This window comes from Lampetra planeri, chromosome 50 (assembly GCF_965212315.1).
Source record: "Lampetra planeri chromosome 50, kcLamPlan1.2.h2, whole genome shotgun sequence".
Taxonomy (NCBI): Eukaryota; Metazoa; Chordata; class Hyperoartia; order Petromyzontiformes; family Petromyzontidae; genus Lampetra; species Lampetra planeri.
Genome location: NC_136156.1, coordinates 8,800,486 through 8,817,296, shown reverse-complemented (window position 1 = coordinate 8,817,296; position 16,811 = coordinate 8,800,486). Strand labels below are relative to the sequence as shown.

At 47.2% G+C, this 16,811-nt stretch overlaps 1 protein-coding gene across 2 annotated transcripts in view; it reads right to left on the bottom strand.

Moving 5' to 3' along the window:
* LOC144734278 (aryl hydrocarbon receptor-like) overlaps nt 1-16,811 on the bottom strand; it is a 43,355-nt gene that overhangs the window by 18,428 nt on the left and 8,116 nt on the right. For both annotated transcript variants that reach the window (XM_078616415.1, XM_078616416.1), the window contains exons 3-5: nt 12,125-12,675; nt 3,344-3,433; nt 2,288-2,390 (exon numbers count right to left, since the gene is read on the bottom strand). In XM_078616415.1, the coding sequence (XP_078472541.1) occupies nt 2,288-2,390; nt 3,344-3,433; nt 12,125-12,675 (744 nt within the window). The remainder of the gene's footprint in view (nt 1-2,287; nt 2,391-3,343; nt 3,434-12,124; nt 12,676-16,811) is intronic.

Genomic DNA, 16,811 nt, shown 5'->3' with positions numbered 1-16,811 from the left:
TGGCTTCCTGGGCAATCACAAGGTCGAAAACTACGTGGAGGTGGTTGAGACTCGGTGAAGAACTACGGCACAATGGGCTCTAGGATGTCCCTCAAAGTCAATATCCTTAATGCTCATTTTGATAAATTCAAGGAGAACATGGGAGCGTACTCGGAGGAGCAAGGCGAGCGCTTCCACCAGGATATACTGGACTTTGAACGCCGCTACCAAGGACAGTATAACGAGAACATAATGGGAGGCTGATTCGTGACAGTGATTTACAGTATAATCGTAAATCTCGAAAAACTACTCACTTCTAAATCTTTTGTAGTATTTTTTATTACTTCATTTTAAATATATGTTAATTTTGATTAATATGTTGCTTTTTCTGACTTTATGTGAATGAAAAGACACAAATTCGCCCGTTTTCTCATTGAATATAGGTACATTTCAAAATATCACTGTCCTGGTCACAAAAGCAAAGTTTGTGGGGAATAATAGCCACTTTCTATACTTTTTAGGCATAAGCAATTACGAAATAACACCTACTACCCAGGAACAAAAATTTGGTTACATAGTGTTATTATCAGGGGAGAGACAATGCAAGAAAAAAGTTTTTAAACCAGCAAGAAACAAATAATGAAAGAGCTCAACCTACATTCTCAAAGGCGCACTGTTTTAAAAAAAAGTAAACCTACGTAGTCATTATTATTCCTTTCCATTTGCTTTATAGTAAATGTCAATTTGAGCCGTTTGGACTACTTGACCATACGTCACGACTCTGGTCAGCGCGGATTGGTAACGTAGGGGAGCAGAGATGTTGGAGCATAATACAGTACAACTGTACAGGCGGTCTCCGGTTTACGAAAGTCCGATTTATGCCGTTTATATAATGGCACCATGGATCGATTTACGATGCATCTTCTGACATAACTGTGAACGCGTTTGAACAGAGTCAGTCTGGTTTCGACGTCACTTGGCGTGGAGCTTTTGTTATTATCAAGTGAATGTTTTTTGTGAATGTGTACCTATTAAGCTCTGTTAAATATGGCTGATAGAAGGCAAAACAGATCGACAAACTGATGTTTCGACTGTTTCTACTGCCAATGAGAAAATCAGGGGTCTGGTTTATGACTATCCGATTGACAACAATGTGGTTTCTAGAAACGCATCTCCGATTATCATGGTTGGCTACGTGCAGTGTGAGAGAAGTTCAACACACGTAGCAACGTAACATCGTAAAAGCGGGGACCGCCTGTAATAATGGTTGCACTGCTGCCTGCTGACAACGTACTCTATGCACGGTGGCATCCAAAATCCGCAGACTGTCCAGGTCCAACCCCCACCACTCAGCTCCCTGAGATCTGACGAGATTGTGCGCATTCAGGGTGATTCCAATCAGAGTCAGTTCAGAATATTTATTTAGACTGGAGGAATCCAATGAGCTATAAAGCTATTTTCACAGAACGTTACGACAAAAAACAATCGAAAAACATGATTGGCATGCAAATTGGCTGTGTTGGGTGGTCGCAAGTTTAACGACACATCTATGCGATCTAACGGGAAAAAACTATTGTGGAGGAGTACAAATTAGAGGCAAGGTAAATAAATCGCTATAAAAATACATGCAAATATATATTTGTTACGTACTAGGTAAGGCCCACTAAGCCATTAACTTATTTTTCAGAAACGACCTGGCCACAAATGATAGCTCAACGAAGTGGCTTATCATCAGGGGGAAATTTATAGCAGCCAAACACTCTAAACGAATGTTCAGTCTAAATGTGAAGGGAAAAACTGGAGGACCAGGAGAAAACATCCACGCCACCATGGGGAGAACATGCAAACTCAGAATATAACTGCACACTCCAATAAGCTCTGCCGTCTAGAAACTAAAGCCCTTTTGTGTCAAACCACCAGTCAACGGCCGACACGCGATTTCTCCTTTTCACTTACTGCCTGCCATGTGTACCCAGGCAAGCAATTAGAGGCTGCTACATTCAGCGTAATTTAACCAAATATATTCTAGAAACAAATTGTAATCCTGAATTGGGACCAGGAGAAAAAATCCACGCAACCACGGGGAGAATGTGCAAGCTGAAATATACAGCAGGCGTCAGAGTCGGGATCGAACCCTCGATCTCCTGCATGCAAGGCGAGGCAGATAATATCTCGCCACCGTAGTCAGCTCAGGATGAAGCACTTCCCTCTTCGTGTTCTGCTGCCCAATCCCCGTCCCCATGTGCTCCATTACGACCGCGTCCGCCGACTACGCACGGAGGACTTGGGAGGTGTGGTGGTCCATTACCAGAGTCACATCGCTCCGTCTCCTCCCAGCAGAGGCGTGCTTGGAACACGGCTCGGTCGTCCGCGTGGATGAGATCAAAGACGCTCTCCAGAATCACGTCCGTCTGGGCAGCAATGCGTGCGCACACTGTCATCATCACCATTGTCATCATTGACACATCATCATCGAGATCGTTACTCTGGACACTGTTGTAAACGAGAAGTTTACAAACAATCAAACTCTATTTAATATAGCGCCATTCACAATAAAATCGTCACATGTAAACATAACATTACATCATTCAAATTTCAGATATGCAAAATAGTAAAAAGTATACAAAGTTGTAAATATATAAAAGAGATTGTAAAATACACTATTAGCCTAATTTTAAACACTGCAACACCTTCCTTATTAGATGGGGTTCATGGTGCACTCCACTTGAACACAACGTGGACCAGTACACTGCACAATTAACACCCTACTCGCTGCACAATGAACACCGTACACGCTGCACCATGAACACCCTGCATGTCGCACCATCAACACCCGACACACTGTAGAACCGGACTGAGAATCCTGATACTCGAACTATGAACCCACAAACTTAGGCTATGAACCGAATAAACCCGGTCCCCACGACCACAAACGCAGACTAGAAACGCTCAAACGCGGATTGTGAACCACCCAGTCCGAGCGCAAAAGAGAGTTTCATGCACAAACCGACCATCAACGGCCGATGCCGAGCCGTCGGACAGATCACCCCACATGGAATTTTATGAGGCCAAAGAGATGGGTTTTCAGCAGCGTTTTAAAATGTTAATAAACTACCAGCTTCTCCGATGCTAACTGGGAGGTCATTCCACAACCTGGGAGTCAAACAGAGGAATTAGCACCCTTCCAAAGCAACTTCGACACTGAGGAGCCACAAGGAGGCTCTGTGTCACAGATCTCAGATTTGTGGTTGGAACAAGCCTCTCCACAAGCTCAGAGAGGTAAGCAAGTTCCGTCTCGAAGAAACTTACACGTGTACAATTAATACAATTAAAATAAATATTTGTCTTGGTGCACGATATGTACCTGGTTGAAACCCAGGTATTGCTGGATGTTCTGTGAAACGTAAAACACCATCCCATCAGCCATGATCACCAAAAGGACGCCACTCATGGACTGAAACGACAAAATCGGCATGCATACATCAGCAACACAGTCATACTGATAATGGTCTATATACACAACCATGGTCTATACAAAGTAATTCCTTTATGCATTATGACATAATCAAATCATATTTAAGGAACGCAGATATTACCCACATACTTCTCTGAGTTATAAGATCCGGCCGAGTGGCCCTGCGGTACAGCAGGCCACTCGCATGGAAGGTCATGAGTTCAAATCCTGGGAAGGGGTTGACTCAGCCCATCATCCCTCCGGGGTCGATAGAATGAGGACCACTTTGTGGGGAGGTAAAGAGTGATTGACCTTTGGACAGACTCGCCCCCACCCATAAGAATGTGGATATTCTATCAGTGTCTCTGTAGGGCAGTAAACAGGAGATGGGCACCAACTCTTCAATGGTCAATTGAGCAGGACACCACTCTGCCTTTGCTTTTGTAATTGGAAAGTGGAAATGTGATTAGTGCGCGGAGTGGATGGAGAAGGGAAGGTGACTGAGACAGGCAGTGGAGTGGCACCGAGAGTCCGACAACCGAGGGGAACAGGAGACCTAAAGCCAGACAATGGTGTTGGTGATGGTGAGACTGTCAGAGAGGTCACTGGAGGTCGGGTTGCCCATGTATGTTGAACTTATTTCGTATTGCACGTAGCCAACCGCGAAACAGCTACAGGGTCTGGCAGAGAGACATGATGGTGACACACGGTGGTATAAGTCAGCGGTCCCCAACCTTTTTGGCACCAGGGACCGGTTTCGTGGAAGACAATTTTTTCACTGACGGGGGGGGGGGGTGTTCATCATTGGGTCTTTCCCCCTTTTCAAAGAAGCTCTCCAGCGACGTTTGTTTTTTACTCCTTTTGGCTATGGTTAGCGTTTGGGCTTACCAAAACTATGACTGAGACATGTGCGCAATGCGGGAAAGAGGCGCGGACGGAAGTGGTAAATAACGTGCGGATTCACCGCTCACCTCCTGCTGTGCGGCCCGGTTCCTAACAGGCCACAGACCGGTACCGGTCCATGGCGCGGGGGTTGGGGACCCCTGGTATAAGTGACTGTGATTCCCTCTTGATAGAAATAATGAGCATTGTTAAAATCACCCAGAATGCACTCATATCATCAAATCTCCGAAGCTAAGCAGGGTTAACCTAAACTATAAACAAAACTTTTTATTTTAATAGGTCAGGCCCACTGAGCTATATAGCTCTTTTTCACAAGTGACCTGGCCACAAATGATAACAAAGTGGCTTATCATGTGGAAATGTATAGCAACCAAATATTCAAAAGGCATGTTTCTAAATGTTGAGGGAAAAACCAGAGGAACTAGGGAAAAATCCATGTGACCATGGGGAGAACATGCAAACTCAAAATATACAGGCATCGGGGTTGGGATCCAACCCACGTCCTCCTGCATACCAGGCGAGGTAGTTAACATCTCGCCGCCTGTACCGTGCTTTGATGGGTGATCACCATGCTATAAGGTTGTGGTGTTACGTGGTGGGTAGCAGTGGGCAGTGAAGTAAACTCCATTCCTGTATTGTACCTTTATGCTCCCTGCCTTCACCAACCAGCATTGACCAGCATGGTGAAGTATTGTCAAATAACTCCCACTGCTATTCCAGCAGTGGTCTGACACGGGGCTGTGCTGTACGTGTGCACGACTAAGGCAATTAAAACTAGGCCATCTGAAAGTGGTGGCGATAACGATGTGTTATCACAAACAGACGGGGCAATCCGCCGCTGGCGCGTGAAGTGGACCAACCGAGATGTCAAGTTGCGAGTGTCAACAGAGATTGCGGCTATAAACGTTAAAACGGACGCTGGGATATCGGTCTCCAGCGTTTAATATACGCCCGCTTAGCACCCCGTGACCCTGGTCAATCCGGTCGGCAGACAACGTGTCCCCCTTATCCACGTCGCTGCTCGCTACTCATCTTCTGCCTGTGCCAGTTTAATGCGTAGTCGTAGAAGGGCTTTTGTGCACAATATTATCCATAATAGAGGTGATTTTTTTCGGGTTAGATCGCGTCAATATAAATGTGTCGTTAAACCCAGCACCACCCGACGCAGCCGATTAGCCATTTAGTTACTAGTTCAGCACCACCGGTAAACCTACGTTTCATTAGTAATTACAACCAGCATCATCAAGCGACAGCCAGAGTTGTGGAGAAATCCTCCTCCTGTTTCGGTCTGAATTAGAGGGTGTAAATGTGATGTCATCAATTTGAGCGAATCAGGGTGCGAAGACCAGAGGTTGTGGGGGGGGGGAGTTAATGTATTCATGTAAATTACAATAGGTACCCTGTACCAGTTGATCTCGCTCAATCCTGGCCTCCGTAGACATGCAGTGCAGTCGGACACCATCCTTCAACGAGGTGACAGATGGCGTAACCGACACTCGTCTTTTTTTTATCCTCCCCTGGCTGTTCATGAGGATAAGGATGCGCATTTAGATGCGCTGGCTTAAACGGCTCAGCATCGCGCGGCGCTCTACATCTCGCCTCATCTCAAGCATTCCATTGGCCTACTGCAAGTCTAGCACAGATTGGCCGTCCTGTGGCAGCCGTCCCTGTTCGGCAGGAGGTTTGTCGCAGCGAAGGCCTGAAAAGTTTGGCGCTCTGCTCGTGACTCATCTCTTTTTTTCCCTCGACGTCTGTTTTACACGAAATACACTCCAATCGCCTGCCAATTATCCGTAATGGTGTGGAAGAATTTGGAGGCATGCTCCACTCATAGCAATAGGAAATTTCCTTGTTCCTACAGGAACAGTACAGGAGGACCCCCTCCCGTTGGTATCGTTAACCACAGCGAGCTGTGTGTGTGCACGAGGCGTTCGAGACGCAACGGCAGTGCTTGCGGGCGCCATTGGCACGTCTAAGAGGATAGAAACATTCACCAAGACGCGTTCCCATCACGAGGGCATTGACCATTGTCAATCGCAACGCTGATGGCCAGGAGGTGCACTGTGAAGTGTGGGCAATGCCACACGAAACCAAACTTTGTGAAGCCAGCCATTCGTTGGCAAGGACTGAAAAAAAAAGTTAATACCTCGGTGGGCTTTGCCCGGTAGGATGGGGATGGTTTAGTTTTATTTGTATATGTTTGGGTAATTTGTTTACCTTTCATGTACTTTGCACTACTGTCATGTTTGTTTACTGTTTGTTGTTGTAACGTTATTACCCCGTGCCCCGACTGGACATCTGTGAAAAGAGCTTTATAGCTCATCGGATTCCTCCTGTAGTATAAATAAATATTCAGATTGCGATAAACATTTTGGAGGACTTCTGCAAAAATATCCCAGAACCATAAGCCAGGAGTGTCCTCGACTGGACGCGACACCCAAATGTTTCCTCCCATCGATAAACTCACACCTGTCACACATCACAGACTGAACTACGACGTGACAATTAAACAGTGGCAATTGGTTGACAATCTTGATGCCGCATCTTGATGCCACACCACTCTTCACTCTTGATGCTGCATCTTGATGCCACACCACTCTTCACTCTTGATGCTGCATCTTGATGCCACACCACTCTTCACTCTTGATGCTCCATCTTGATGCCACACCACTCCTCACTCTTGATGCCGCATCTTGATGCCACACCACTCTTCACTCTTGATGCTCCATCTTGATGCCACACCACTCTTCACTCTTGATGCCACATCTTGATGCCACACCACTCTTCACTCTTGATGCCGCATCTTGATGCCACACCACTCCTCACTCTTGATGCTCCATCTTGATGCCACACCACTCTTCACTCTTGATGCCACATCTTGATGCCACACCACTCTTCACTCTTGATGCCGCATCTTGATGCCACACCACTCTTCACTCTTGATGCCACATCTTGATGCCACATCACTCTTCACTCTTGATAACGCAAAACGCTAATGCTCCTCACAGAAGCGTAATCGAGATTTTACCAATCCACTGCGAATTTAAATTCCCACTTTAAGATCCATTCCTTTCTATAAAAATAAAAGAAAAACCTGAAAGTTACTTGCGACTTAATTGCAAACGTAAAAACAATAACGGTCCTCGTGTAAATACAATTTCCTTCTCTCCCAACGAAATTAGACAATGAATCTCATTGAGTTATACGTTTATCACCCGACATAAAACAGAAAAATAAATAAGCTAAGAAATGTCCTTTTACGTGTTGCAATGTTTTAGAGAAGCGCACCGCCGCGTACTGTCGATGTCGTCTCCGAGGCTCAGGAGCCCCACTGACCTGCGTGAAGTGTCTCTGGTACCACGGTCGGTTACGTATGGTGCAAAAGAAGTTCAACATACATACATTTCATAAAATCAGCACACACACCGCATGCACCGCACGCACAATAATAACGTGGGTGTTACGCAAAAACATCCCACCAATATCAAGTCACCGCACGTGCCCGTTACAGCTCCCCTATCTGAAATTACTTAATTCAGCCAAGTTTGTTATCAGTTGAACCCACAGTAACCAACGCGCATTTACTCAGGTCCACCCTTAACTCCTCGCCTTGAAATCGCATTACCGAGATGCTGCTGCTGTTGCTCAGATGTTACGCAGAGAGGAGCCTTCGCAACATCGCACGGTCATCACCTCCCAGGCAGTGCAAGACGGCGCGCCGTCAACGCGGCGACACTGTTCAATGTCGACCCACGTCAAATTCTGCCGGGCGTTCACGTCAATGCAGTGATGGCAGGAAGGGACGATAAGACACGGGGAGAGTGCAGCTGAGTTTGACTGAATCCCGTAAATCTGGAAGCAGCACGAACCACCACGCTGCTACTGCTGCTGCTTCTGTGGTGCCATCTAACACACGTGGGACTTGACTGCAAGCCCAGCGTGTCGACATGCAGCGATCTCCCAATTTGCCGCCCATTCTCGAATGATTTACATCTATGACACACACACACCCCTGCACAACATTCACATCTGCGATAGTGACATTCTGTACGAAGTGGTAGTGTGGACCGTTGTGAAGATTTATGTATGAAGTTATGTTTTGACTTTGGTGTGATATTTACTGCACAAATCCATACTGTTGTGTAAGTGATAGATTTAAGATGTGTGCGTAAGTGTCATTACGTGATTGCTATGTATGTTAGTGTGTATAGGTGCTCATAAACAGCACTTTCCCCAACAGTCTGTTAAAGGCTATACGGGGAATCTTTGATTTTTTTTATAGGTGCTCACTAACAACACCTGTCTCAACAGTATGTTAAGGCTATTCGGGGGATATTTCATTTTTGTGTATATTCTTGGTATGTTTTTTCTTGTATTATTAACTTATGTAGCTCTCTTTTAAGTGCTTAAGTTTTAAAAGTTAATGGTGTCTTGTAGAAGTGTACACCTAGCCTGGCGTGGGTGATGTGGTTTTTATTTTAATGTTGGTAAGTGTTCAAAAAGAGATTGTATTTGTAGACTTGGGTGTCTGTTATGCGTGTGGCAGTGTGTAAATTTGTTGTATATGTGTGTAGCTGTCTTCGTGTGCGAGTTTATGTATTTAAAAGGGTAGTTGTGTTTGTTTCTGTATGGCAGTGTGTGAGTTTATATGTGTGCAGCTGGGTGTGTCTGTGTGTTTGTTTACATATCTGTGTGTGTAGTTGTGTGTGTGTTAGTTTAATATGTGAATTCCTCTCAACCCCTTATCAGTGCCTACCTTATTATAGACGAATTTAGGATTTATTGATCACCCCGTGCCCTTATAAATATTAACATTCATCCTACAAAGTCCCATCATAAGGGAGAAACATAAGGACGAAAAATATATATTTTGCTCGGCTGTACGGCGTATGGACCTGTAAACTCAATTTCCCTGTACAAGAATACGGGTAAACCGTATGGGTTGACATGTGTGTATGTGTATATAGCTGTATGTCTGCACGGACTAGAGAATGGAGGATGTGGAGATGATATGACTTGCTGATGACTGGTTCCAGTATTGTCAAGATCGCCCTCAATGGAGGAAGCTCGTGAAGGACGCTACTGGGCAGCTGCAGGCAGCCGCCCTCCAACAACAACGGAGGGTAGAAGAGTGACGCTCACAACAATGAGCGGAGCGCAAGGTGGATACAATCAGGCAAGTCGACACAGTGGGGAGCACAGCCGGTGCATCTGCCATTTCATTCAGTCAACCCGTGGCACCTGATGGGCCTGTTCCGGGACCTCCTGCCAGTGAGCTATCGACACTCCACGTGGCCTCCAAGCATGGCACAAGCGCCATGGTGATGTCGCCACTTTGTGGCAAGCCGATTCCCGCTCACGGTCAACACCAATGACCACTATATCTGTACATGTTCTGGGCCTCCCCTAGGTCGACTCAAACGAGTCCCTGGTGCGGTGTGCTCACATCGCCATTAGGGAGACAAAGGCGTCCAGGTGTTGTGCTGGCCACCCACCCCCTCGTGTGCCGTGCCGGCCTTCATAGGTGCTCGCTAACAGCACTTGCCCCAATAGTCTGTTGAGGCTATATTGGAAATCTTTGTGTTCATTTAAATGTGTACGTGTGTGTGTACGTGTGTGTGTACGTGTGTATGTGTACGTGTGTGTGTACGTGTCGCCGCATGTTTGCTCTGTGCATATCAATCGACACCCAAGACCAGCGGTCCCCAACCTTTTTGGCACCAGGGACCGGTTTCGTGGAAGACAATTTTTCTTTCACGTACCTGGGGGGGGGGGGGTTCATCATTGGGTCTTTCCCCCTTTTCAAAAAAGCTCTCCAGCGACGTTTGTTTTTTACTCATTTTGGCTACTAGGGGTTAGAGCTTGTGGGCTTACCAACACTGTGACTGAGACAAGTGCGCAGTGCGGGAAAGAGGCGCGGACGGAAGTGGCCAATAATAAAATAATGGGGGGGGGGGGGGGGGGGGCACGCGCGGACTCACCGCTCTCACCTCCTGCTGCTGTGCGGCCCGGTTCCTAACAGGCCACGGACCGGTACCGGTTCGCGGCCCGGGGGTTGGGGACCCCTGCCCCAGACAACCCCTTCCAAACGAGATGTCCCATCTCGAGGGGTTTTCCAGGTGAAATATTTTGATATGTAAAATAAATATGTAATTTTAACCAATGTTTGCTCATTGTGGTGAATCATGACACTGGACAGTGATACCTCGCCGGACGCGGAAGGGGGGGGGGTTAAGTTCCTGGAAAATTTCGTGTTGGGCAAAACCGCATTCAACAATTAACATTACAGATATTATGGGAAATATAGGCCTACGTTCCTAGGTCCAAAATCATCGGCCCCTCCGTCTTTGTTTAAGTTATAATTTAAAACATTTCTCCCCTTATCACATACAAAAAAAAACATACAAGGTAAAAGATTATCACGGCTGGCTACGTACGGGGCGAAAGAAGTTCAACATACACACATAAATGAGATATAATTGGGACAAAAACTGAAATAATAACAAAAAGTTAAACTGAAAATGTTTACTTATGATGAATGATGATGACGATGAAGGTGCAGATGATATTCGTGGGGATGTTGTGTAAAGAAGGGGCCTTACAACGTGCAAGAGGGAAACCGCAAGGGGTGGTAGTGGGGAGGGGATATTGTGGCAATATGTTAGTCCGCACCACCTACTTACTGTACTGCACAAGCGCACCGCACACTACTTTTAAACGCGAAGAGATGAGAATCTTACATCTGTGGGATACGTTTTTGCCGGTATCCAAAATTATAAAAAAATTATAATAGGTTTTACCCTTTCTGGCAATACAACAGGAGGTGTTAAGATGTTCCAACACCAAAAAGGTACTTTTTTCAAGGCATCAAGTCTGCATTAACCACACGTACTTGTGGTGAACATGCAAACAAACATGCTCTGATAATATACCATTCTTTATGGCCTTGGCAAACCGCGTACAGCTGAAAAACATTGCCCTCATGTTCCGGAAAACGTAACTCGAAAAGCAAACCATGGTACTGTATAGCCATAACACGCGTTCGAGAAAGCAGCAATGGGTAAGGTATGGCCGTATACAAGTGCTGCTGTGCTCACAGCACTCAACTCGCAATCACAACGTCGGGAGTTCAAATCCCACATTGCATCGACTCAGCCCGTCATCCTTCCAGGAATCGATACACTACCGCTATGCTAATTTACCCAGGGAAGCCTCATTAGGAGGGTGGTGCCAAGTCTTTCACAATTGGGGGTGGTAATGATGCTGCTTTGTGTAATCCCGCACCTCCGATAAGCACGCTTGGTTACGTAAGGTGCGAAAGAATTCCAACATACACACAATCGAGTAACTTTGCAGGTAATCATTGGCATTGGGATTATGTGGCCAATATCAGTTATGTTCTACGTTTAGTTTTAGTCGTGGGAGAAAACCGGAGAATCCGGTTGATGCCCTTGCAGGACAGGGGACGACCGCAGAATCTCCACACAGAAAGGCACCCAAGTTGGGAATGGAACCCAGATCCTTCTTGCTGCGTGGCACGAGTGTCACCACGTCTGCCACCCTAAATGACCACCACTTTGTAGGAGGCCAATGTGCTTGTTCTATCCATAGTCTGGCTCTTCCGCCATAGCAATGGGGAATGTCCACTACTGGCTCCGAGCCAGCCAGGGATGACAGGCGCCACGATACCCCCTTGCTTGTCTGAGCATAAGCAACGCCACGGCTCTGAGCGGCCGGTGCCAGACGACGGGAAAAAGCTGCTTGCTCCCTTTTCCCCCGCACTCCTACCTCGAGCAGCATCTCGGGGTCGATGAGACCGGGGAACGGCGGCAGCACCAGGTGGCCGCCCCCCTCGCACGGCACCACCGCTCGGCCCTCTTCCTCCTGCTCCTCCTCCTCCTCCCCGTGGCGTGCGAGCGGGGACGGCGGCGATGGCGATGCTGGCGATGCTTCTTCTTCTTCAACTGTGGCGAGGCCGGCTTCCGCGACCGAACCCGGCGCCGCGTCTGCCTCGTCCGCGGGAGACGAGGACGTGGAGCTGGGCCGACGTGGGGCGAACAGAGGTGGGGACGACGCAGCCGGGCAATCGGCCGGCACCACGACAGCCAGAGGGCTATTCCATGGCTCCTTGTGGTGCCAGAGGTGACACTCGTCATAAGGGAGCTGCTCCTCGGGTAAGAGTTGCTCTCGAGGAAGGAAGGGAACGAACTCCAGCTGCTGGGCTGAGGGGGAGCTGCTGCTGCTGCTGCTGCTCGTGCTTCTGCTGCTGCCGCTGTCGATGGCATTGGTGAGGGTCTGGTCTGGCGGGGGTGGCGAGCTCCTCCCCGTGGTGTCCAGCTCTGTGAGGACGGGAATGTTCTCAGAAAAGGCTCACAGCACTTACAGCCTGGCTCGAGGCTGCCCACAGATGAGCGTGGTTGGCTACGTACGGCGTGAAAGAAGTGCAACAACAACAATAAATAGAGCACTACCCTGTGATTCACGTTTCGGTCCGTATATTCTCCGCGATGCTGCTCATGGTTTATTTTGTGTTGTGTAAATTACGTACATTTGCGTCCAACCAGACCCGTGTCTCAACAGGGAGGACCCTTGCCTGCGAACATCTGGCTCGCAGTGCACCAGCATTCAAGAAAGCAGCCCGATACTCCTGAGACACTGCTCTAGAGTTTGGTTTTGTGTTAAACTCCTACTAATCTAGCTGAATATTTCGCTATGTTATATATATGAACACACAGAAGGCTGTGTGGCTGATGGGATTTTGAAAAAAAAAACACCTGTATTTTTTTTTGCCGAAGAGACCGATATGAGGAGGATGGGTAGGTGTGGTGGCTGCTTAGTTATTTTGTTACCACCCAACGCTCGTTTGTGCGTGAGACACTTTGGCCCTTTTTTTTAACAAAACGTAACAATGGATGCTCGACAATGGGGGGACACACGCTTTGTTCGCAGTCACACAGCATTCTGTCAGTTAGCAGGTGGATTAGGTAACTGAGGAGTTACAGAGGGATTTCCACGACCGTGTTTATTTTATCGGAAAATGGTGTGAATGGACTGAATGAAGGACCTGGAAGAAAGGGAGCTGGACTTTTCACCTCTAAGGTCAAAAGAGGAGCCAGAGCAGGCTCTGTTGTTTATGGGCGGCAGAGAGCATTGCCTAACAGCCTCTTGACAGCCCAACGGATCACACGCAGTAAACTCTAATGGCGGTTTACTCTTTCCATATGAATTACGTATGTACGTACATACGTATGTTCAACTTCTTTAGCACCGTAATAGGAGATGTGGGGAAGGACAACAAACTAAACACAAAACACTGTTTTGAATAAATGCGTTTTCTATCTAGATTTAAAAGTGCATAGCTCCAATGGCTTCCTAACATCGGAAGGAAGAGCATTCATTGACCTTAACCTATCCTCCACCTGCAGCGTACGGCCTGTTTAAATCAGCTGGACAGACTAGCACATTGGTCTAACGTAGTACAGCATCCAGAGAATATCTCGGCATGAAGCTGTGAGGGAAAACTCAGGAATTTCAACAAATCTGGCCCTCAACCAATCACCACTGCCGCCCTCTGGACACCCTGACCCCCCTTCCACACCGCAGTCCCATAAGCTCCTCGCCACTCAGCTCCCCATCGAGCAGCCCACAAGAGTGACCCTTAACCAAGCCCCCGCCCCTCCTGCCTCACCACTCCCACAGTTAACAGAGACAAGACATTACTCACCTGCCACGGCGATAAACAGCTGGACAAAAATTTTGTACCGAGTTGCAGATTTACAGTGCTTGAATGCGTATTGGCTCAAATGTATCGATGTCTTAAAATATGCCTGGGGGTGGGGTGGCAGCGGGGGGGAGGAAGGGGAATCTCAAAAAATAAATCCACAGCCATTGGCTACACGGAAAGGAAAACGAAACGGCGCATTGCTTTCCAGAGGTTCAAGGGGGGGATAAATCGGATGGTGAGATTTTGAAGAAGGAAGCGCGACCGTATGGGATTGTAGCCCATCAAGAGCGAGGGCCCTGCCCGAGGAGGTTGGTTCTGGAATGGCCCTGAGGCCAAAGAAGTTGAGACTGGAAACAGAAGGGGGAGCCTGAGGAATCTGGTTGTAATCACCAGCGAAATGTCACGGTACTCAAATTAGAAACGTTGTGGGTTTACTCTCCAACACACCAGGTTGCTGAAGTCGTAACTAATTGGCACGTTTTGATTCGTGACAAACCTTACTAATTGGCTGTGTCGAGTGGTGGTGGGTTAACGACACATTTATATTTTCGCGATCTAACCCATACAACCTTTATTGTGATTAATTTTGGTCACGAAAGCATACGCATTAAACTAAGGGAGATCATTTCCAATATGTTCACTCAACATTTGGAGACATCTGTTGGAGGGACACAACGGGAAAACATGAGCGTGTGTGTGTGTACCCAGGCCAGGTGTTCCCGATGGGCAGCGGTAGTGCACTGGTTAGCGCACTGTGCTACAAACCCGGAGACCCAGGTCCGATTCCTGCTCACGGTCACCATCAGTAACGAGTATCTGAACTGCTCCTAGGCCTCCCCTATGTCAACTCGGTCTCAAAATTAGTGCCTGGTGTGGTATGTAAACCTCTCCACTGGGGAGACAAAGGCGGCCGGGCGTAAGTGCTGGCTACCCACTTCCGCTTCAAGGGTACTCGCTAACAGTACTTGCCCCAAAAGTCTCTTAAGGCTATATGGGGGGTCTTCGTCTTTGGTATTCCCATATAAATAGAAATAGATGGAGATTAACCCACTTGCTGTACTGCCATAGCCTGGTAAGTCAGGAGATGGTGACCTCGACACCCACGGGATGGGAGATACATAAAATGTTTGTGTGATCCGCTAACCCCTGCCTCCACAGTGCTGGATTACAGGCACGTGCCACCACCACAAATACATACAGGACAATGTTAAACGTAAAAAAGTAACCTCTCGATTATCTGTGGGCGTATTACCCGGGTTGGAGATTTACTGTGCTTATGAAAAAATAAAGTAAAAAAGGAATGTTCTAGAATATATATTTTAGTTTTGTGAAAACTAGGATTCATATCCAAAACAAACTGTAAACTTTTTAAAATTTTACCAGGTAAGGCCCACTGGGCAATGTAGCTCTTTTTCAGAAGCGACCTGGTCACAAATGATAGCTCAACGAAGTGGCTTATCACGTGGCCATTTATAGCAGATAAATACACTAAATGCATGTTCATTATAAATGTCGAGGGGGAAACCGGAGGATCCGGAGAAAAACCCACGTGAAAACGGGGAGAACATGCAAACTCCAAATATACAGCAGGTGTCAGGATCAAGCACACGACCTCCTGCATAGCAGGCAAGATAGTTAACATCTCGTCACAGAGAGCGTCCTGCCCTCTAACATCAGAAGTCCTCCAGCATTGATTCAAGTAAGCCTGACTGCTGAGACTGCATTTTTTGCTCGTTTACCTAGAAAAGCCTCACCGAGTCTCAACAGATAGGAGGGTCCTGCCAGGTTTTTGATGTAGGGGCGATGTTGCTGCTGCTGCTGTGTGATCCCAATAGAGTAATGCGCACCCACACAGACCAGGGGGAGAACATACAAACTCCTCATAGAAAGGCGCCAGAGTCAGTAATAAAACCCAGGTGCGCCATCCTGCCGCCCAAACGTCGAAACACGGCCCAGAGTTTGCTTGTGTTGAAGCAATGCTACTGAGACGTTTCGCTTCCCAGAAGGCTGTGTGGGTGGCGGAATGTGTACAACCGGCGCATTTTCTTCATGTGGAGGGGCACTATGGGCTTATTTGTTTTGGATATATTATTAGCTGCTATTCACTTCTTGCAAGGTCAGCGACTAAACACAGCAAACATCTCGCTCAGTAAACGTAAACAGCTACTTTGTATTTTTCGGGTGCCAAGCTGCATTGAAACGTGTTTTCGTATTTTTCTCTCGTGTTTAACACTTTACCATACCTAATGTGTTTTCAGAGAATAATGACCTCATTCTGGGTTTTCTTTATATGCCAGTTTACATTTGCTTAGCAATATCCACGTGTATATTTAAATTGGGGTACCCCTCCCATATCACCCCGGGCAATCGAGAGTCCACTCGTGAACTTGAGACAGGAAGTCTGTCTCTACGCCCACCAACACGTTAGGATGTTGAAAACAATAACCTGTAGCTCTCTGCACACTGGCGACTCCCGCAACCTATAATGTGTACGACGTACGTTCTGACGGTAATACCTTCAACGGGAACAAGTCAGGTGCGTGGGTTAACAAGGAGCGGAGGCTACGGACCAATGCTGCTAGGCATTCTGCCGACCTTGATGAAGTACATCGGAGACGAAATGCGGCTGAGCTTGAGCAGCTGTCTCAGCCGAGACGGGTATTGTTCAAGTGAGCGCTCCTTTCCAAAGTAAAATAAGCAGGCAATATAAGCCTGATGAAATATGATAAGAATAGGTTTTACCCTTTCTGG